The following is a 23,831-nucleotide window of genomic DNA, read 5'->3' as shown; positions in this document are numbered from 1 at the left end:
ATGGAATTAATGACTAATCTGGTACTTATAGGCTCCTAATATCAACTATAAACATAATTATAAGTTACCCTAACAGCCCAGTAAGCGTAACTTAACTTACAAAGTTTCTAGCGAAAACCGGGATTTCTGATGGCAGGATTTCGATACCGACCACTTCTACTTATTCGGGCTCTCAGTTGCCTCAGAGTCTCACTACAGTGGAATTCCTCATACTCACAAAAAGGCTCCAAAGGCTAAGAACTAGAGAGAGATGTATGGAAATGGATATGGGAAGTGAGAAGGGGCAAATAGTTATTTATAGGTTGGTTGTTTAGGGAAGCACGCCGCGCCCTAGGGTGATGACTCTCCTCTGCCTTGCTACAACGTGTCGAAAGCCCTGTAGTCCACACCCCTAACTCTAGAGGTGCGCGTCGCGCCTATCTGCGTGACGCTTTTCGAAAAACTTCAGAAAATAGTACCTTTATCACACAAGCTTCGTTTTCGACGTTTTTTATATCAACGCGTAGCTATCAACGAGATCTACAACTTTCGATTAGACTCCGTCGGCAATTTTTAACTTTATTTTTAAAGTTATATTTTTAACAAACATAGACTGTTAAAGTCCGTATAAAAATCATGACTTGTCCATATGAATTCCGTTCTCGACTGTCTTTATATCGACGAAAATGTATCTACGAGATCTTCAACTCTCGTTTAGATTGTTTCGACTAGCAATCGACCGATTTCCATTTCGATTTCAGCGTCGCGCAGTACTGTACCAAAACTTCGAAAAATCATAATTTCCTCTTACGAAGTCAGATTTTGACGTTCTCTATATGCACGCTCTCGCTTTTAGAACTAGTGTTATTTTCGTTTAGATCACTAAGGCTAATAAGCATCCAATCTCCAATTCATATTTTACGACGCACCTTTGCCGCATATAGCTGAACGCAAGACTTTGAATAGTCATATCTTCTCCATACAAAGTCAAATTCGAGCATTCTATATATCTACAGAAATTGTATTGACATTTCCTACATGCTTATGATGATTACTTTGGCTAAAAAGTAATATATTTTTAATAAAATTGGGTGTCACACAACCACACGATCATGACCACTATTTTAACGGCATCGTATATATCAGCCACATGATGTAATGATCTCCCTGATATTATTCATAAAGTTGTGTTACAAACACATTTTTAATGCAATTTTATTAAATAAAATTGTGATGGTTCTGATCATTTTTGTTATTTTGTTGCAAGTTACAACTAGTATCATAATATTGAATAAATCGTTAAAAGTACAACCAAGTTCTACTGAAACCTTCATCAACTTCAGATTCAGCATCTCATGTTTGAAGTGGAGCCTTGATTGAATTTGCAACGTCGATCACAAATCGATACCTAACATCAGATTTTAAGAGACGATCCATGGCTGTGTTCACATAATCTATCGGGATAACTTCTATATCCGATGTTATTCCATGCATCGCACAGAAAACAAGCATTTCTTGAGTCTCTCTTAGTCCTCCGATGCTACTACCACCAATAATCTTCCTCCCTATCAAATTTTAACCCATTACTCTTGAACTCAAACATCTAAACAACAATTTTCAAAACGAGTAATTACCTAAGATCAAAGGAAATGCTGGCAACTCATGTGGTTTCTCCGGCACACCAACAAGAACAAGCTTCCCCGCGGTTTTGAGGATATTAATAAATGGTGCAATTGGATGAGGTGCAGAAACGGTATCTAGGATACCATCAAGTGTTCCAGTAGCAGCCTACAACGCGTAATCAACAAATCAAAAGTTAAGCAAATAATATCCAAATATAAAAGAAAGGTGGTCATTTGTCATTCACCTGCATTTGGTCTACGTCTTTGCTAACAATGAAATGGTCAGCTTTAAGTCTTTCAAGTGCTTCCTGCTTCTTGTGTGGGCTGGTACTGAAAACTGTAACTTCAGCACCAAAAGCCTTAGCGAACTTTACTGCAACATGACCGAGCCCACCAAGACCAACTATCCCGATCTTCATACCAGGCTTGTCAAGTCCGTAGTGTCTGAGGGGGCTGTAAGTTGTGATCCCAGCACATAGCAATGGTGCACCGGAATCAAGTGGCAAATTGTCTGGCCAATGCAGCACAAAATGCTCATCGGAAACCATGTGGTCAGAGTAGCCACCATATGTGAGTGTGCCATCGAAGTTAGTAGAAGCATAGGTCATGATCATCTTGGGGCAGTGTTGTTCAAGATTGTTAGAACAGCTTTGACATGATCTGCATGATCCCACCAAGCATCCAACCCCAACTGTTTCACCAACTTTGAATTTCTCTACTTTGCTTCCTATTTCAGTGACGACACCCACAATCTCATGCCTTCAGTTTTTGGTCAAAATCAGTGTGTGTCAGTATTTGTCATAGATAAAGCGAACAATCGATTCAAGTAGTACGAACAGACAAGAGATAATATCGATTCAAGTTGTACGTACCCTGGAACTAGTGGATAAGTAGACGCGAGCCATTCGTTCTTGGCATAATGAAGATCCGAATGGCAGATTCCACAATACAAAACTTTGAATCTAACGTCTTTATCCCCTGTAGCTCTATTACAAATTCATTAATCATAATCATGATCAACAGAAAAACTGAGAATGATATATGCAAATAAATAGTCAAAGGATCAACCATCATTTTTAGTTGATACATGATAAGACTAATATTATAACTTTATAAGTATACTTATTTTTTCAATCCTCAAATTAAAATCGCAACACGAGTAGCAGGTCTGTGAGATGTGTACCTTCTGGAGAAGGTGAGGGGTGAGAAGGTTCCAGAAGTGTCTTTGGCAGCGTATCCGTAGGCCTTGATGGGATGCTCTGTCTCTAGTGATTTCTCCATTTTGATGCTTAGATAGATGCTGCGTATGGAATGAAGGGAAGAGAGTGTTTATATGAGAAACTTATAGCCGATGATTAACACTGGCCTTTGCTATGAGCTAACCTATAGCTTGTTGCTCGTCAAAATGGTCATGCCGCTTTGCGTATTTTGTGGAAAATGAAAGAGAGGAGGTCCCCGGTTTCTAGTAGTAATAATGATCGATAACTTCGAAATCATTTATTTTACATTTTATTTTATCATAACAAATTAGAACTCCAAACTGGTGACTGTCTATATATATGCGTCCCAGGGACGGATTGAGACAAGTGGTAAAGGGGTGAGAGAGTTTACACTATTAAATTTAATCCCTATCCTATAATGTTATTGAAGATAAAGTAATTCTAAATATAAGATATGTTATGAAGAGAGATAAAAAGGAGGTAGCTTGTTATATTGTTGACAAAATACATCCAAAAAGGTTCATTATAGATTTATGACATAAATGATAATTAAAGTTTCATTATATAGGTTTGTTTTACAGTTTATTTATATTTATTTTTTTATTTTTTTTATATTTAGTTTAATTTTAATTTAGTTATATATAGGCTTTGGATCCATTGAGAAACCAAAATTAAATGAGAAAATAAATCAAATACATGTTTTTTAAGAAAAAAAAAATTAAATCATTAGATAATAAAAAAAAAAAAAATTTGTGGGGGGGGGGGGGGGGGGGGATTATTCACTAAAGTTAACCAAAAAGTGAATCATCACTTCATTCGCTAAATAAACGAATGATCAAGGCGCTTTTCCCAAATAACAACCAAATGGTTTATTTCTCGTAAATCTGATGTGATTTTTGTTTTTCAGATTATATATATATATATATATATATATATATATATATATATATATATATATATATATATATATATGAAAAAGTTAAATAGAGAACCATTATTAATCAAGGAACCAAGGAACCAATCCAAAGCGTCGGAATTTAAAGCGATCAACGGCAAAATGAATGGTTTTAAACTTTTATAATGAACGCAAATGTACCGGATTATAACAAAACTCACTTCATTTTTTTCATTTAAAATTTTTTTAGGCCAAATTTTTTTATCGAAAAAAAAAACCGAATATACCGTTGTTCACGATTTTCCGTCATCTTTCCATAGAGATCCATGATGATATATAAAAACCGGACTTTTTTTTTTCGAAAAAAACTCACTTAATTTTCTTAGTTTTTTCAATATTTAAGTTTATTTTTATAAAAAAAAAAACTAATTATACCAAAAATATTAATTTTTTGTACTCTATTAATAAACTTCAACACCGATTAAAAAAAAAAACTCGAACAGTGTAGATTGACACTGTGAATTTAAACTGTAAATATTTCAATTTTTAACATTCACAATATGAATAATCTCGAACAGTTCAGATTCACATTGTAAATCTGAATTACTATTATGCACACTGTGAATCTGAGAAGATTCACAAAAAAAAAACCTCGATTAGTATAGATTTACACTGTGAATCTAAACTGTAAATATTTCAAATGTTAACATTCACAATGTGAAAAAGCTCCGATCAGTTCAGATTCACACTGTGAATCTGACTTATTATTATGCACATTGTGAATCTGAGGAGGTTCACAATGTGAATCTGAACTGAAAAATCGTTTTTTTTTTTAACATGAATATGAATCTATGTTTAAAAAGTATAAAAAATATGAATGTTGATATATTTATTAATTTTTTTCTATTAAAAAATAGACCTTAACTTTTTTCATCAAAGAAAATGAAATGGTTTTTTTCGAAAAAAAAAGTTCGTTTTATATATATCATCATGGATCTCAATGGAAAGAGGACGAAAAATCGTGAACAACGGTATATTCGGTTTTTTTTTCGATAAAAAACATGGCCTAAAAAATTTTTTAACGAAAAAAAGTGGTGAATTTTTTTGTAAATGGTGGATTTTTTGGTATAATCCGGTGTGTGTGCGTCCAATGTAAAAGTGTACATCTATTTCCTTGGCCGTTCATCGTTATGATTTCCGACGCTCACGATTGGTTCATTGGTTAATTATGGTTCTCTATTGAACCTCACTATATATATATATATATATATATATATATATATATATATATATATATATATATATATATATATATATATATATATATATATACTAGGAAACTTAGGCGGGCCGTGATAATCACGACCCTAAACAATTGGTAGGTAAGCTAGCTTTAAGTGATTATGAGAAAAATACAGATTTCAAAGCTAAGTTTGATCAAAGATGAATCCCACAGCAAGCTTCAAGTTAATAAAGTACTTATTTCCATATTTACCCTCATCAAAACAAACTGCAGAGCACATCATCACAAGTTTTACTGCTAAAAGAAAAAATTTGAAACCAAAGTGTGGAAGACAAACTTAATATCAATATTTTTGGCTTTATTTTTTATATTATTCCTTAAGTTTTATTGATGCACATGAATCTAAGTCGACCCTTGTGCAGATTTGACCCCTAAAACCAACAAAAATACATACATCATATCAAGAAACACTAAAGGGTAATGAAGCTTTATTTTTTATATTATACCTTAAGTTTTATTGTAGTTACCTTTGACCTAACTACAATAGTTGTGAAACAACTATACTGCTACTTACCAGTTTGTTCTTATTTCTTGAACTTCACAAGCCATGTGTAAGAATCAATCTGTGATGGGAAAACTTGGGAAAACTTGATCAACCCAAACTCGGCTTTGTGTTCCCTTTTGTCCCCACAATAGTCTTTTAGTTTATCAATAAGCGTGAAGATATTGCTATACAGATCAAAGAACAAACACACCAGAAGCATCGACAAAATACAAAAAAAAATAGCAATGTACTTTCATTCGCTTGTCTAATATAGCATCTTATTTTCATTTCTATTTCTTTAACTTTTAGAATTTTATTTTAATTCGCTTCTTATTAAACTATTGTACGATGAAAGTACAATTATATAATATTAATTACTTTAATCTCTATTTGTACAAGTTAACTTCAGTTATAAGTTAATTATAGTACTTTTCTTATAAAAGCATTGTACTCTCAAAGCCTGAAAGCATAATTCTATAATTGGGTGAGTTTTTTTTCAAAGTAGAGGCAATTATAGAATTGTAATTTCAAAGTACAAAGCTTTAATGAGAAAAATAAAATATGATTAAGAAATGTTAAGAAAGTTAACTGAAAGTAAGAAGGTATGTTGTTATTTCTTGCTGAAAAATTATCCCATGAATTAAGTGCCTCGTTTTTCTAATCGTTCAATTAGACAAAAAGATCTTCAAATTCTCACTTAGCGAAGGATGAAATCTAGTTATGGAGGAATCCCCGAATTGTTTTCACCCCTTTAGAATACCAAACCCATGGTACCCGACTATAATCTAATGGCACAAAATTCCAAGTCTGGCTCATTTGTGAAATCAGGTATTTTTCATTTTCACATGTGATTGCATCATTGGATTACATACCAGAAAACATAGATTTTTCATTGCGTAAACGCAAATACTGGACATATTCTAGGTAAGTCGGAATTATAAAATATAACCTCCCGTTTACTTTAGTTGGTAAGGAAATTTTTAATAAATGATCAAGTAGTATAAAATTTTTTTGGGAAGAATTTGTTTTTCTAGTCGAAATTACCTAAAATAATACATTTTGAAAAAAAAACAGTTGTAATAATAGTTTTTAGTTCCAATAAACAAATTATGTATAACTAAGGTATCTTCTATATGTTAACAGTTATGTTATTACGATTAGGATAATCCGCATGCATTGTATTCTTTGTTTTTAATTGTGTTTTTTTTGTATGTTTTATTGAATGATATAATATTAAAAATATTATTAGCATAAAAAAGAAATCCGAATCTATGAAAATCACACTAATTACGCAACCACATTTCATCCGGTTAAACATGTTTTCTAATATTTTACATATTTTAGGCATGGAATAAAATGTGGTTACATATTTCATCTACAAAAGCACTTAATTTGTTGCATAAATCGACAAAAGACTGGAAGTTGTAGCATATACAAGCATTTAATCCAAAACAAAATGTTATAAAATTAAGGAAGAAAATATTACCCAATTTTTATGGTGGTCTCTACCACACAGTGTTGAGGAGGTGGAGCAACATATACAGGTTGGTAAAGTTGAACATAAGATTACTAACAAATTGGTATTCTTAAGGTAATTGATACATCTAACATGATAATCCAAGATTAATTCATTATTCAAGAATAATTGAAGATAGATTAAAAAGGATTCATTTATTTGTTAAGATAACATACCAGATGACACATCTAACAAGTTATGTTACCCTTTCTGTTGCACCAGTGTTGAGAATATTTCATGTGAGTATACGCAACAACCAACAAACTTATTTAATGAGATGATCTCCACAACCGTTAAACTCAATAAAAACATAACTTACTTACCTGTTTAATATGTATAAAATGATAACTTATTGAAACTCCCTACTTTATGGAGATATTATGGTAGGAAGTTCAAATAAATTAAGTTAGTTGATGCCCATTAGTTTACCTTAAGACTACCAAGTGGGCCATGACTGCGTCATTCCTTGTATTAAAATAAGGTTTACATTTTGATCCATGGACAGGGTATTATTCTGATGGTATCCAATAACGTCAACATGAATGCAAACATAAGCTAATTAAATGGAGGATAACAATTAGGCATTTAAAGCTAATTAAAAACAAAAGCTCAATCACAAATTCCAAATTATAGAACAAACAATTGATCCCTAAATATATAAGAACGCCCTATATCATGCAATTAAACCACAGATCAAATAAAAATTCCAATTGTCATAAAATTTTAGATTTACTTCATTTGTATTTCAATTTGAGGTTGTAAATATGGCCAAACCCCTACAGTAAATGCCCCAGAGCAAATAAGTCCTCAAATTTCACGAAAAGAAAAATGTTCAACACATAATCAAATATAGAAACCAAGAACAAGCTAAATATGTAATTCACATTACATCTCCCAGAATTGCACTCCATTAAGAAAATCAGGAAAAATGAAAACTTTTTCACTACCAAACCATTTAAGTTAATCAAACACATGAACTGATAAGATCTATCACATTGGAAACATATATTATTCCATCTTCAATTACTACATACAACCATTACCTAATAAAGGGTGCATGTGGTACCTGGATTCCAGAAACAAATACTTGAGTCTTGCGTTGTTGTACACTACCATATTCCTGCAACAAATAAATTAAACTTATTATCTTTCCTTTCTTTCTTTTTCTTTCTTTCATCAAACTTATTATAGGTGATAATCAATACAGGTGTGACAAGCATACCAACAAGGGATCTTTGTATCCATGCGTACTCATTCGTTTTCTTTTCAATCTTATTTCAATCCATCTCTTCAATTACACCAACATGAATTATGATTTATATATTTTTTTCATTAGTGAATATATATGTTCAATAACATGATATATGGTATCGATTTTCAACAATTTGTTTAAATCAAATAAGCACATTCGTTTGGAGGGGGGGGGGGGGAATTGCTACTCAAGTGGAGTATGTGTACTATTTTTAGAAAACACTTTCGTAGAGGGAATCGTTTTGATTGAGAATGAGAGGAAAGAATGGATATCGATGGTGGTAGAAACATGGTAGGAAGGAATTAAATTGGGGTATAAGCCCTTTACGTGGGTTAAATCCAGACCTGCGATCATTAAATCTTCAATTTAATTAGCAAAAAATAATGGAGAAAGGTGACACAATTTACATTGGATATGGCTTATAAACCCATAGAGTTAAGAGCTTTAGGGCGCAGGCACTTGAAACAAAGCATATGTGTCGTCAAAAGAAAAAGGCTGAACCATGATTCAGCCTCCAATCAAGCGTCAATTACTTGTGTACATGTATTTTAAGCATACAACTCACTGAAGCATGATGCTTGAATGAGAACAGGATGCCAGCTAACCCGAAATCAGGTCAGAGAAAGGAGGGAATGACGACTTCTAATTGGAGATGTAAATCACAAATCCTTTTCGAGCTTCAAGATATATGCAGATGAAAGGCTTTTATTTAAAGCTTCACAATCGATTTAGGGCTTCGGAAATAAATTCAGTCTCCAGCGTTCATAGTGAGAACGAAAATTAATCAATAGAAAACCTAAGTTATGGAAACTGTAAATAAAAGATATTAAATAATACATACCTTAAATACATAATAAAGATGGAGTCGGAGTCGGCAAAAGGTTTGAAATTGAGTAAAGAGGAGGTGGAAGAAGGAGAACGGTAAGGGGAAGAGATGGAGGAAATCTGGAGGGTAAAATAGAGGGTGCGGGCCTTAATAGGAAGCAGGTGGCAAGTAGCTTTGGAGGAAACGCCACCGAGAGATAAACTCAGAAGTCTTCTGCCAGCATGAGAAAAGTATAACGAAGATGACGATGAGGCGGTGATGAGGCGGTGTTAAGCAGTTGCAAATGGTCGTATACGTTTAAAATTGGCCTCCAAGCCTTTTTATTGGAGGACGAAAGCAGCATACCGACGTGGACATGAACGCAACTCTTTAACATATAGGTAATGATATATATATATATATATATATATATATATATATATATATATATATATATATATATATATATCATCTTTTTTGATATTTTTTTTAAATTTAAGATTAATATCAAACGTAATTAATCTTTTGTTTTATTTTGTATTAATTTTATAATTTATGAGTTAGTTTGTATGAATAAAAAATCAAAAGATTTAGTGAGTCGGGAAAGGTGGAAAAGATGAGTTTCAATATGTTTTCCGATGAAGGGGTGATATATATATATATATATATATATATATATATATATATATATATATATATATATATATATATATATATATATATATATATATAGGGCTAGGTTATTTTGTTTTTTACATTTATTGTGTGCTAGAATACACCAATAGTAATTTAGTAAATTAAATAATTATTTAATTAAATAAATATAGATATTAAATGATTTCCATAATTATATGTATATTAAATGATATCCATAATTATAGTTCTCTTTTTATGAAAACTAATTAAATCCGTCATTAATGTCAACAATAACATTCTTTCAGAATGAATTCGCATCTAGGTTTTTATATATGAGTTCGTATTTTGTTTCAGATTTCATTCACTTAAAATACAATAAAGTTGCATGGAATATGAAGAACGAGAGTGAATTCTACTAGAATACACTCTCATTCTGCTCATTCTTCTAGATATGAATTCATTCTGAAAGAATATTATTGTTGACATTAATGACGAATCTAATTAGTTTCCATAAAATTGAGTTATAAGTATGGATAGCATTTAATATACATATAATTATTACTAAATTCTCATTGGTGCATTCTATCACACAATAGATGTGAAAAACATTTGAACATATATATATATATATATATATATATATATATATATATATATAGAGAGAGAGAGAGAGAGAGAGAGAGTTAGGTTCAAATGTTTGTAGCAACTATTGTGTACATGAATGCACCAATAGGAATTTAGGAAAAAATAAATCATTTAAGGGTATCATAGTAATCTTTGCATAATTAATTATGGTAGATAATTAATATATTTATTATTCCTTTAAATATGGTATGTCAAAGTCAAATTTTGTTGAAAAAAACCCTAGCCGATTCTTTTTCTCTTTCTGTGGAATTCATCTTCACGTTCAAAGAACACAACCGATTATTCTTCTTGTTTGCTAGTGATTCTTCCCCTGAATGTTATTGATTGTCGAGAATATGAAGACGAGAATATGAAGGCGACGAGGGAGTATATGCTCAATCCTCCTGCTAATTTCTGATTTTACAATCGACCATCTTCCATCTCCTTCTTCGATTAAAACAGTTCCTTTTTGAAATCAGATTTGAATGCTCATTTAACTGTGTTCGGTACGTATCTATAACCAAATATGTCACACCCCCAAACCAAGGATGTCGGAAACGTCCGAGGGTGGCGGACTTCATGTATATTATTATAACAACGTGTATAACAGTGATCAAAGCAATACAACCAATCATAAATATAAAGGAAAAGAATTACATGGTTTCAAGTGTTACATATTTCAATGATTGATTACAACATGATATAAAAATAGTTGTTCAACGTCGTAGGTTTCCATCCTCAAAAGCTTGTGATTACCTGGTTTCGCTGATTCCCTGAGAATACAAGTAGTTTTGAAAAAGTGTCAACAATTAAGTTGGTGAGTTCATAAGCTTTTTAGATGAAGAGTTTGGAAACCGATCTTTGTTATGAATTGTATGATACCAAGAAAAATCCAATATTTTCCTTACGAAAGTGATGTGTTGTCTTAAATTCCAAGACCGAAAGTGTACAGTACTATCCATACTTATTGATATAAAAAGTGATTTTAAATCGACATAAAACCCTTTTTGATTTGAGAAAATCCCCGTAAACTTTATGTGTTGTTAACTCCCTATGTGAGTCGCTATAACCATACTATGACTAATGAACCCGCCACGACGTTTCTCAGGCGTCGAAAAAGATAATGACACTTGTCACCTCAGACCTGCCGGTCTAGCTGTTGCATGCAGCTCAGGTGTGGTTTGTCAAAACCCAATATAGATCTATACACAACTATCACGTTCTCCCTACAAGAGACTCTGGTTATAACTACCAGGAATTTTAACCCGTACTCTAGGAGTACTAAGAGGAATGTCTCACAATTTACGTTAACAAGTTTACGTGTGGTGTGTGTATGTGTAAAACCTTTTTCTGTAGGAATAAAACCTTCCGAACTGTGTTTGTTGTGTTAATGGAATCATAAACTATACCTATTATAGCTTATCAAAACATTTTGTAATGGTAGAAATCCTCTTTGTATATGATGTAAACCCTTATAATGAGGTAAAAGACATGTAATATAACCAACATGTACTTATATATGATAATACACACCTTGCTCAGCAAATTACAAGGTGTAAATGAGTTATTGACAATTTTCTAGTTTTATCTTTTTTGTTCCTGTTCTTGGAATAATTATAGAGAAATCATACGGAGTCGAAAACTGATTCCGTAAATTCTGAGGGTTTAGAAAATGTGTCTAGTTTGTTCATAATTTTTATTATGATTTTTAGAAGTCTCTAACTGGTGTGAAAACGTTCGTATTCACTGACTGGTCTGTATTCGTTGCCACAGTGATAAGCCGTTTTGTAAAAATCGCCAAACATTGTAGAAAAATCGTATGAAGATGTGCAAGTAGTCATTTTAAAGGTATGAACCTGAACTATTTTCATATTAAACAGTTTTGAAAGATATTAAGTCTAAGTTGGTCAAAACAGTCCATGAATAGGACTCAACTTTTCTGATGAATGCTGTTGTTTGAGTTTAGTTAAGTTTTTGGTGTTTTAACTTGTATTCCCCCCCTAAAACTTGAAGAAAACATGAAAATGTAGGGGTATGAACTCACCTTGAGTGATTTCAGTAGATGCATGATGAAGAAAAGAAGTGTTCAACTCAAGAACACTTGGGAGATGCTTGAAAATTTGAAGATCTAACAATAATTATGACGATATTTGTGTAAGCAATCCATGATTTGGATGAAGGATAGTAGAATATCTAAGTGTAGGAGGAAGATACTTACCAAATGTGGAGGAAAAGCTCAAGACCAGCCTTTGAATCTCGAATTTTAGAGAGAGAAAGTGAAAGAGATGTGTTTGTTCTCCTTGAGAAATAGTGAATAAAGTGGGAGGAGAGATAAGGGTTTTTCTATCCTTGTGACAAGGTACTTGGCTGGAAAGAGTAGGGAAAAGGACAATGAAATGACCAGGTATGGTGGAATACTAACTGGGGATGGTCTTGGAGTGGGTATGGGAGGTAACTTGTGTCTTTGCCCAAAGGGTAAGTCAACACTCCACCCATAAATCTTACCTACTAGATTTTATTCTTAGGCAAGGATTTTCCCCAAAATATAATTAAAATATGGATATTTAGGGTTTATTATGTTAAAATACGAGTTTGGGTGAAAATCCCGCGTTAAAATCATGAAAAACGAGCTTAAAACGAAGTTTGGGTCAAAAACCGGCAATATGGACCGAACCTGCGAGGTTCGGCTCTAAGAGAGTGAGAACCGAGAGAAAGGAAGGAAGGAACCGAGAGAAGAGAAGGGGACCGAAGGTGCGAGGGGGAGGGACCGAAGGTCCGAGGTCTCGGTTCGATCTGCTGAGCTTCGGTAAGGGTGTGGTTCGCTTCTGACATCTTCGCTTCTGACAAGTTCGGTTCCTAAGAGATTCGGCTCCTTAAGAGGTTTCGGCTCCTTAAGAGGGTTCGGCTCCTTAAGGCTGTTTTTCGCGTAGACTTCCGTTTTCGAGCTGTTTTCGTCAAATTCGAGGGTCGGGATGCCCCGAGTGATTATAAACAGTTGAGAGAGATTTCGAGAGAGATTTGGGAGAGATTTCACACTCTTGGAGAGATTTCCCATACAGAGAGAGATTTGGGAGAGATTTCACATTCTTGGAGAGATTTCACATACAAAGAGAGATTTGGGAGAGATTTCACATTCTTGGAGAGATTTCTCATACAGAGAGAGATTTGGGAGAGATTTCACACTCTTGGAGAGATTTGGGAGAGATTTCACACACTTGGAGAGATTTCTCATACAGAGAGAGATTTGGGAGAGATTTCACATTCTTGGAGAGATTTCTCATACAGAGAGAGATTTGGGAGAGATTTGGGAGAGATTTGGGAGAGATTTCACACACTTGGAGAGATTTCTCATACAGAGATAATGGATATTGACACACCATACAGTCGTATAGTCTCTTTGATGTACGTCCTATCCAATTTCTCCATCATGTCGGTTTCTTTGATTGGTAGGAAGTGCGCGAATTCGGCCAGTCTGTCGACGATTATCCAAATGGTATCGAGACCACCCAATGTCTTGGGTAACTTGGTTATGAAGTCCATGGTTAGCCGCTCCCACTTCCTTTTGGGTATCACTGGTTGTTGTAGGAAACACGAAGGATTCTGTTATTCTACCTTGACCTTGGCACAAGTCAGATACTGTCCACATATGTAGCGATGTCGGCTTTCATGTTTGGCCACCAATATTGTTTCTTAAGGTCCAGATACATCATTTCTGGACCTGGATGGACTGAGTGGCGAGTTTTGTGTGCTTCGTTCGTGAGGACGTCCCTGAATCCACCGAACTTTGGTGTCCAGATTCAGATTCCGGAGGTACCGAGCCCTGTCGCTCTTGACTTCTAGGTTCTTATTCACTCCTCTTAAGTTTTCACCCATCGCATACTCTGGTTTCAAGGTCTCTAGTTCGAATTCTCCTGATTTGCATAGACAGGAATGGATGGATTGTCATTGCCAATGACCTTACTTGGCAGCACGAGTATTCCTTTCTGTACAAGGTATTCGCCACCTTGTTGGCCTTGCTCAGATAATGGCAAATCTAGTACTACTAGTCACTTAGTAGTTCTACCCATCGTCCTTGAATCAGGCAAAGTTCTTTTCGGTCGAGAATGTACTGAATGCTCTTATGACTGATGAAAACTTGTGTATCTTTGCGTCGTAGGGATGGCGCTTCCAATCTTCTGGGGTGAACACTACTGTTCCTAGTTCTGGGTCACGTGTGGTCTAGCCGACTTCGTACACTTTTAGTCGTCTTGAGGTATTGGTAATGAAACCTGATTATTGCGTAGGGCCTGCTTTTGTGTTTGGAGGGCGGTTTCTTGCTTCTCTCTCTATGTGATTTTTGATTCTTGTTTGTCGTTCCAACGGATTTTCACCATCTTGTCTGTTGTTTAGGTCGGTGGGGAACGTATGGGTTTGGTTTATGCGACTAGACTAAATCGAATGGTAGAACATCCACTCGCTCTTATGGGTAGCCTTATCTCGAAGTTCATGGTAGGACTCATTCCTGGTCCATCTATCATTAACTCGTGCATATAGGTCATATGTAATTGAGTTTGGTAAAACAGTCGGATGGCGTGGTACTCCTCTCTTGAGTACTTCAAGGTTCCGTAACGAGAGATGACCCGGAGGTCCACGTCGGATTTGTGCTTATGAGAGACGAGGGTTTCGATATTCAGGAGGTTAGGTGAGGGGTCTTTCCGTAGCACATTTAATTGGAACGGTGAGGACTAAACCAATCCAAATCGATTGATGTTATCGAAACTTCCTAGTGAAACATGTGTTAAGTTGTATTCGAATGAAATGTTTGTTAGGGAGATAAAGTATCATGTGCCTCTTGTTAGTACGTTCTGTGTTGGTCGGTGTTATTATTACTGCAGATGATTCGCATTGCAACAACTAGTACTAGTAGTATACATGTTCTGATAGTTAGCGATGATACTTCATATTATGATCCCTAACAGGCCTCTAGATGTTCACTCGATGCGCATAAGTGTTTTGATTTAATTGAACGAGAGAGTATTTCAACTAATTTTAAAAGACGATAATCTTAGCAACATTCCACGTACATTACAGACATATGGTACTTCAATATTCTTGTTTTGAAACGTTCCAAAATTCCTAATAAGGTTCCTTGTTACTTTCGCTGGTTCGGTTGTCACACTCCTCCCGTTCCTCCGTCATTCCTCTCGGTTGGACAGTCCCTCTTGAAGTGTCCCTTTTCACCGCATAGGTAGCATACTGGATTTACACCAGTATTGGTGGTTAAAGCGATGTGTTGGGTCAGGGTCCTACAGAAGCGGACGGTATGTCCTTTCCTGTTGCAGTTGATACAGTGTAGAATCCGGCAAGCTCCTGTGTGATGGTAGTTACACTTGTTACACTTTGGAAGTGTCCCCATATATTGTATGTCCGGTGCTTGAGTGGTAGATGTTGTGGCTGATGTCGAGGCATGAGTTGCGACTTTTGTCGTAATTATAGGAGCAGCCACGGATCGCTGTCCTTTAGCGAGTTTTTGAGATGGGTTACACTGTTTTTTGTCCCAAAACTTCTGTTTCTTGCTCTTAGGTTTGTGGTTTGAGGCATTTTCGTTGGTAGTCGCCCGCTGGTGTTCTTGATTGTTATCGCGGTTAGTCTTTCTGGCGCCATCTCCGCTCCCGCTGGCATGGTTAGCATTGAGTTGCGCCATGACGGCTGCCACGGCTGCCGTGACCGCAGCTTGAAAAGTAGCAGAGTCTATCTGCAGGGTTGGTGCCTTGCTAGTTGGTTGGTTACCTCTTGGTGAAGACATAATTCTGTTTCATGATGAAAAACGACTTCGTGAGTGGGTATGATTACCTCAAGTGCATTCTTACAATTTATATTCACATATGCAAATTTCACACATTGTTGTACTATTATCAGTGTTCATGCTAAACACTCCTGAGATGGAGTTACGAAAATGGGTAGAATTAGGTTTTGTACGAATGTTAAATTCACCCATCCTAGTTACTATCTTTGCCCAAACACTCTTAGCTGAGGAGTTCTGATGGAATCCGACGTATTAGTGCTGGTATGATCGCACCCTATAGGTCTACGAAGAAGGCAACTTTCAACCAAAATGTTTTAAAGGTGAGACGATAATGAGTCGTTAGAAAGGGCTATGCGTCGTGGGTTATCCAACTAAGTTTATCTTAGTTCTAAGTGTATTGTATTTCGATTTTTATGGTGTTCTGAAAGCAATTCCTAATGAAAGTCTGTAATAAACCCATGTATTTTAGTAGTTCTGTATCCAAGTGAAACTTTGTAATTTGATCCAAGCTAGGTCCTTCTTACGACCACTTGATGTATGCTTAGTGGTATGATTAAGACTTAATAGACCTTTGAGTCTAATGGGCCTGCCGTAAGCCCATTTTGTTGATATGATTCTAGTAATCTTAGTTTCAGAGAAAATTTTTGACCTCGATGCAGGTCTACACCAACTCATTGTAAGGAAAAGTTTTGACAGTAAATAAATCCCCCGATTAGAATAACCACTTAAATCGCAGGGTTGAGCTTACACATAGAATAGAGTAGCACTAACGCATACTCATGAACCTAATCTACAAGGTCTTGTGAGCAGTATGAACTTTACTCACGACGATCTGTCCCTTGCGATGCCTGAGACAAAGTCGATGCACCTTGCAGCTCTGCCAATCGACGCTTGGCTACAACCATTCTCTCTTCGAGTGTCGTGCGTCTACCCTGTTTCTCTTTTGCCTCCGCCCGAGCGGCGATAAGGTTCTTAAGAAGTTGGTCTCTGGGATAGCAGTCTCTTTCCAGGCCTCGGGTACGTGAGATGGTGGTGTCTGTAGTAGCGCCCAATTTCCGTACTCGATTTGCAGTCCCCCTGTTTTAATCCCCGATGTTCGCGATCTGCCGGGTCTTCGCCGGGAGGGCTCTGTCAGTCGGTCCCCCGTGGTTGAGGTCATAGCAACTTCGTTGGTCTCCAAATGGTGATCGTTGTCGTTGCTGTCGATTCCAACCCTCGATCACGGTTGGCCAACGGGGCACAGGTCCGATGTAGTCGAAGCGGTTTGTGGGAACCTTGGCTATGTACGGAGGGTTGATCACCTCTGGTTCCTCTTCTGATTCTTCCTCGTCTTCATCTTCACTAGTCATTATTTCGATTTCCTCATCTTCATATTCTTCTTCCTCGTTTTTCCTCAGGTTCTTCATCGGGGTCTTCTTCGGTTTCTTCTCCTAACCGTCCACCATTTCCCTGGTTGGGAAAGTAGGAGTCGCCTGGTAAGTAGAATCTTTCCATGTTATACATGCGAGAATAGGAGGGGTAGGAAGCATATATTAGTCGTATTCCTAGAAATACTTATAGGGGTTTGATCCTCATTAGTTACTTCTATAATGACATAGTGCATACTATTTACATATAACAAAGATATGATAGACCTTCGAATAAGTGATCCTACCATAGGTCCACATCCAAACAAGGAAAAGGAAGTAAGGCAATGACAACAGATTCTAAGTCTATGATCTCTAAGTTATATATAACTTTTGAGTATCCACTTAGTGACTATAGACCTATTATTAAGTATCTGTTTAGTTTTCACATAAGTTATAATATTACAAAATACTCCTATAGTATTTTTAAACGTTATGTTTGGTTCTTAGCAACTTTCTTGTATGGGAAGTTTTTAGGCTTGTTGCTCACTACAATCATACCCCGGCATACATTAGTCACACCTCGGATAAATATAGTTGATCGTGCTATATTCATCCTAAGTCTGATTACATATCCCAAGTTCTACTCGTAGTGTCCAACTCCACGTTTTACTTTTGTATTGTCCTAGATACGATACTATACTAGTTTGTATGTATGTACTCATACTTTTAACAAGAAACTATTTCATTTCTAACAGTATAATTGTTTTGAAATTGTTAAATCAGAGACTTTTAGTCCCAATGTATTTATAGTTTGTATATGTTATGTGGTTCGATATACTTAGTTCACTATAAACAATGCTCTGATACCAATCTGTCACACCCCCAAACCAAGGATGGCGGAAACGTCCGGGGGTGGCGGACTTCATGTATAGTATCATAACAACGTGTATAACAGTGATCAAAGCAATACAACCAATCATAAATATAAAGGAAAAGAATTACATGGTTTCAAGTGTTACATATTTCAATGATTGATTACAACATGATATAAAAATAGTTGTTCAACGTCGTAGGTTTCCATCCTCAAAAGCTTGTGATTACCTGGTTTCGCTGATTCCCTGAGAATACAAGTAGTTTTGAAAAAGTGTCAACAATTAAGTTGGTGAGTTCATAAGCTTTTTAGATGAAGAGTTTGGAAACCGATCTTTGTTATGAATTGTATGATACCAAGAAAAATCCAATATTTTCCTTACGAAAGTGATGTGTTGTCTTAAATTCCAAGACCGAAAGTGTACAGTACTATCCATACTTATTGATATAAAAAGTGATTTTAAATCGACATAAAACCCTTTTTGATTTGAGAAAATCCCCGTAAACTTTATGTGTTGTTAACTCCCTATGTGAGTCGCTATAACCATACTATGACTAATGAACCCGCCACGACGTTTCTCAGGCGTCGAAAAAGATAATGACACTTGTCACCTCAGACCTGCCGGTCTAGCTGTTGCATGCAGCTCAGGTGTGGTTTGTCAAAACCCAATATAGATCTATACACAACTATCACGTTCTCCCTACAAGAGACTCTGGTTATAACTACCAGGAATTTTAACCCGTACTCTAGGAGTACTAAGAGGAATGTCTCACAATTTACGTTAACAAGTTTACGTGTGGTGTGTGTATGTGTAAAACCTTTTTCTGTAGGAATAAAACCTTCCGAACTGTGTTTGTTGTGTTAATGGAATCATAAACTATACTTATTATAGCTTATCAAAACATTTTGTAATGGTAGAAATCCTCTTTGTATATGATGTAAACCCTTATAATGAGGTAAAAGACATGTAATATAACCAACATGTACTTATATATGATAATACACACCTTGCTCAGCAAATTACAAGGTGTAAATGAGTTATTGACAATTTTCTAGTTTTATCTTTTCTGTTCCTGTTCTTGGAATAATTATAGAGAAATCATACGGAGTCGAAAACTGATTCCGTAAATTCTCAGGGTTTAGAAAATGTGTCTAGTTTGTTCATAATTTTTATTATGATTTTTAGAAGTCTCTAACTGGTGTGAAAACATTCGTATTCACTGACTGGTCCGTATTCGTTGCTACAGTGATAAGCCGTTTTGTAAAAATCGCCAAAAATTGTAGAAAAATCGTATGGAGATGTACAAGTAGTCATTTTAAAGGTATGAACCTGAACTATTTTCATATTAAACAGTTTTGAAAGATATTAAGTCTAAGTTGGTCAAAACAGTCCATGAATAGGACTCAACTTTTCTGATGAAAGCTGTTGTTTGAGTTTAGTTAAGTTTTTGGTGTTTTAACTTGTATTCCCCCCCTAAAACTTGAAGAAAACATGAAAATGTAGGGGTATGAACTCACCTTGAGTGATTTCAATAGATGCATGATGAAGAAAAGAAGTGTTCAACTCAAGAATACTTGGGAGATGCTTGAAGATTTGAAGATCTAACAATAATTATGACGATATTTGTGTAAGCAATCCATGATTTGGATGAAGGATAGTAGAATATCTAAGTGTAGGAGGAAGATACTTACCAAATGTGGAGGAAAAGCTCAAGACCAGCCTTTGAATCTCGAATTTTAGAGAGAGAAAGTGAAAGAGATGTGTTTGTTCTCCTTGAGAAATAGTGAATAAAGTGGGAGGAGAGATAAGGGTTTTTCTATCCTTGTGACAAGGTACTTGGCTGGAAAGAGTGGGGAAAAGGACAATGAAATGATCAGGTATGGTGGAATACTAATTGGGGATGGTCTTGGAGTGGGTATGGGAGGTAACTTGTGTCTTTGCCCAAAGGGTAAGTCAACACTCCACCCATAAATCTTACCTACTAGATTTTATTCTTAGGCAAAGATTTTCCCCAAAATATAATTAAAATATGGATATTTAGGGTTTATTATGTTAAAATACGAGTTTGGGTGAAAATCCCGCGTTAAAATCATGAAAAACGAGCTTAAAACGAAGTTTGGGTCAAAAACCGGCAATATGGACCGAACCTGCGAGGTTCGGCTCTAAGAGAGTGAGAACCGAGAGAAAGGAAGGAAGGAACCGAGAGAAGAGAAGGGGACCGAAGGTGCGAGGGGGAGGGACCGAAGGTCCGAGGTCTCGGTTCGATCTGCTGAGCTTCGGTCCGAGAGGGTGTGGTTCGCTTCTGACATCTTCGCTTCTGACAAGTTCGGTTCCTAAGAGATTCGGCTCCTTAAGAGGTTTCGGCTCCTTAAGAGGGTTCGGCTCCTTAAGGCTGTTTTTCGCGTAGACTTCCGTTTTCGAGCTGTTTTCGTCAAATTCGAGGGTCGGGATGCCCCGAGTGATTATAAACAGTTGAGAGAGATTTCGAGAGAGATTTGGGAGAGATTTCACACTCTTGGAGAGATTTCTCATACAGAGAGAGATTTGGGAGAGATTTCACATTCTTGGAGAGATTTCACATACAAAGAGAGATTGGGAGAGATTTCACATTCTTGGAGAGATTTCTCATACAGAGAGAGATTTGGGAGAGATTTCACACTCTTGGAGAGATTTGGGAGAGATTTCACACACTTGGAGAGATTTCTCATACAGAGAGAGATTTGGGAGAGATTTCACATTCTTGGAGAGATTTCTCATACAGAGAGAGATTTGGGAGAGATTTCACACTCTTGGAGAGATTTGGGAGAGATTTCACACACTTGGAGAGATTTCTCATACATAGAGAGATTTTGCGAGAGATTTCACATACTTGGAGAGATTTCTCATATAGAGAGAGATTTAGGAGAGATAGAGTGAAAGAGGTTGAGAGAGACTACGTTTGTGACCTTTTTGAGTGTTTGGCTTCGTAACCCCAAGGTTTGTACACTCTGTTAAGCCTCGTTATGATTGTTATATGCCCTCGAGGGTTAAGGAATAATGTTTTATCGAATAGATTCATCACTTACCCTGATTAGGGTTTAGAATTTCCGAACACGCGAATACTCTAAGTGATACTTTGTATTAAGATAGCGAGTTGTACAATGAGAAGCATAACGGAAACCCTAATATACAAGGGTTAGATAAGTTGACCGGTTTGACTTGTTGACTTTATTTGACTTTGACTTGACCAGAAATTGACGGTTGTCACATCATCCCCCCGTTAGAAGGAATTTCGTCCCGAAATTAACGGTTCGACTGGGACTTCAAGAGTTAGGGAAAAGATGCGGGTATTTTTGTTTCATCTGGTCTTCGTACTCCCAGGTGAACTCGGGTCCTCGTTTAGCGTCCCAACGGACCTTCACAATAGGAATGCGACTTTGTTTCGTTCTCTTGATTTCCCGATCCATGATTTCAACCGGTTCTTCTACGAAGTGGAGACTCTCGTTGATTTTGATTTCGCCGAGTGCTATTACAAGAGTCTCGTCGGACAGACACTTCTTTAAGTTTGATGCGTGGGAGGTCGGGTGTATGTTATTAAGTTCTCGTGGCAGTCGAAGTTGTACGCCAGTGGCCAATTCTGGCAAGGATTTCAAATGGCCCGATGTATCTTGGATTTAGTTTCCTACGTTTACCGAAACGTATCGTTCTTTTCCACGGTGAGACCTTCAGTAGTACATGGTTCCCAACCTGGAATTCCAAGGGTTTGAGTTGCTTATCCGCATAGCTCTTTTATCGGTCTCGAATTTGTGGATCTTTTCCTTTGTCTCCCTTATGGTTTCGGCCATAGAGGGTGCTGTTAGGGACTTGCTCCTTCGCTAGCTGTGTATCTCCCACTTCAGCCCAGCGCAGTGGTTATTTGCCCTTGCTGATTTAGAGATCTTCGAACGGAGCGACCTTGATGTTAGGGTGATTGTTGTTGTTGTTGAAAATTCAATGAGTGGTAAGTGGGCATTCCCACTCTTTACCAAAGTCAATCGCCCCAAGCTATTAGCATGTCTTCCAAGGTTTGAATAGTTTCTTTTGCTCTGTCCGTCGAATTATAGGTGGTAGACCATACTCAATTCTAACCTAGTCCCTGCCATGGTTGCCAGCATCGCGAAATGAATCTCCTATCCCTGACAGAGATAATGGATATTGACACACCATGCAGTCGTATAGTCTCTTTGATGTACGTCCTAGCCAATTTCTCCATCATGTCGGTTTCTTTGATTGGTAGGAAGTGCGCGAATTCGGCCAGTCTGTCGACGATTATCCAAATGGTATCGAGACCACCCAATGTCTTGGGTAACTTGGTTATGAAGTCCATGGTTAGCCGCTCCCACTTCCTTTTGGGTGTCACTGGTTGTTGTAGGAAACACGAAGGCTTCTGTTACTCTACCTTGACCTTGTCACAAGTCAGATACTGTCCACATATGTAGCGATGTCGGCTTTCATGTTCGGCCACCAATATTGTTTCTTAAGGTCCAGATACATCATTTCTGGACCTGGATGGACTGAGTGGCGAGTTTTGTGTGCTTCGTTCGTGACGACGTCCCTGAATCCCCCGAACTTTAGTGTCCAGATTTCGATTCCGGAGGTACCGAGCCCTGTCGCTCTTGACTTCTAGGTTCTTATTCACTCCTCTTAAGTTTTCACCCATCGCATACTCTGGTTTCAAGGTCTCTAGTTCGAATTCTCCTGATTTGCATAGACAGGAATGGATGGATTGTCATTGCCAATGACCTTACTTGGCAGCACGAGTATTCCTTTCTGTACAAGGTATTGGCCACCTTATTGGCCTTGCTCAGATAATGGCGAATCTAGTACTACTAGTCACTTAGTAGTTCTACCCATCGTCCTTGAATCAGGCAAAGTTCTTTTCGGTCGAGAATGTACTGAATGCTCTTATGACCGATGAAAACTTGTGCATCTTTGCGTCGTAGGGATGGCGCTTCCAATCTTCTGGGGTGAACACTACTGTTCCTAGTTCTGGGTCACGTGTGGTCTAGCCGACTTCGTACACTTTTTGCCGTCTTGAGGTATTGGTAATGACTCCTGATTATTGCGTAGGGCCTGCTTTTGTGTTTGGAGGGCGGTTTCTTGCTTCTCTCTCTATGTGATTTTTGATTCTTGTTTGTCGTTCCAACGGATTTTCACCATCTTGTCTGCTGTTTAGGTCGGTGGGGAACGTATGGGTTTGGTTTATGCGACTAGACTAAATCGAATGGTAGAACATCCACTCGCTCCTCTGGGTAGCCTTATCTCGAAGTTCATGGTAGGACTCATTCCTGGTCCATCTATCATTAACTCGTGCATATAGGTCATATGTAATTGAGTTTGGTAAAACAGTCGGATGGCGTGGTACTCCTCTCTTGAGTACTTCAAGGTTCCGTAACGAGAGATGACCCGGAGGTCCGCGTCGGATTTGTGCTTATGAGAGACGAGGGTTTCGATATTCAGGAGGTTAGGTG

The 23,831-nt window shown here is 36.8% G+C and overlaps 1 protein-coding gene across 1 annotated transcript; it reads right to left on the bottom strand.

The window, feature by feature from the left end:
* Nucleotides 1-1,130: 1,130 nt before the first annotated feature.
* Nucleotides 1,131-2,901, bottom strand: LOC145166564 (mannitol dehydrogenase-like). The gene is made up of 5 exons (XM_079085570.1): nt 2,785-2,901; nt 2,474-2,587; nt 1,847-2,360; nt 1,614-1,767; nt 1,131-1,544 (listed from the first exon to the last, which is right to left on the bottom strand). Exons 1-5 carry the CDS (start codon nt 2,880-2,882, stop codon nt 1,333-1,335), a joined length of 1,092 nt encoding a protein of 363 aa, XP_078941696.1. The 5' UTR covers nt 2,883-2,901; the 3' UTR covers nt 1,131-1,332.
* Between the last annotated feature and the right edge of the window lie 20,930 nt (nt 2,902-23,831).

The sequence above is a fragment of the Lactuca virosa genome, chromosome 3 (genome assembly GCF_052849685.1).
Source record: "Lactuca virosa cultivar CGN04683 chromosome 3, Lactuca_virosa_CGN04683_v6, whole genome shotgun sequence".
Lineage (NCBI taxonomy): Eukaryota > Viridiplantae > Streptophyta > Magnoliopsida > Asterales > Asteraceae > Lactuca > Lactuca virosa.
The sequence above is the reverse complement of the archived record's forward strand: the minus strand, read 5'-3'. Positions and strand labels throughout refer to the sequence as shown.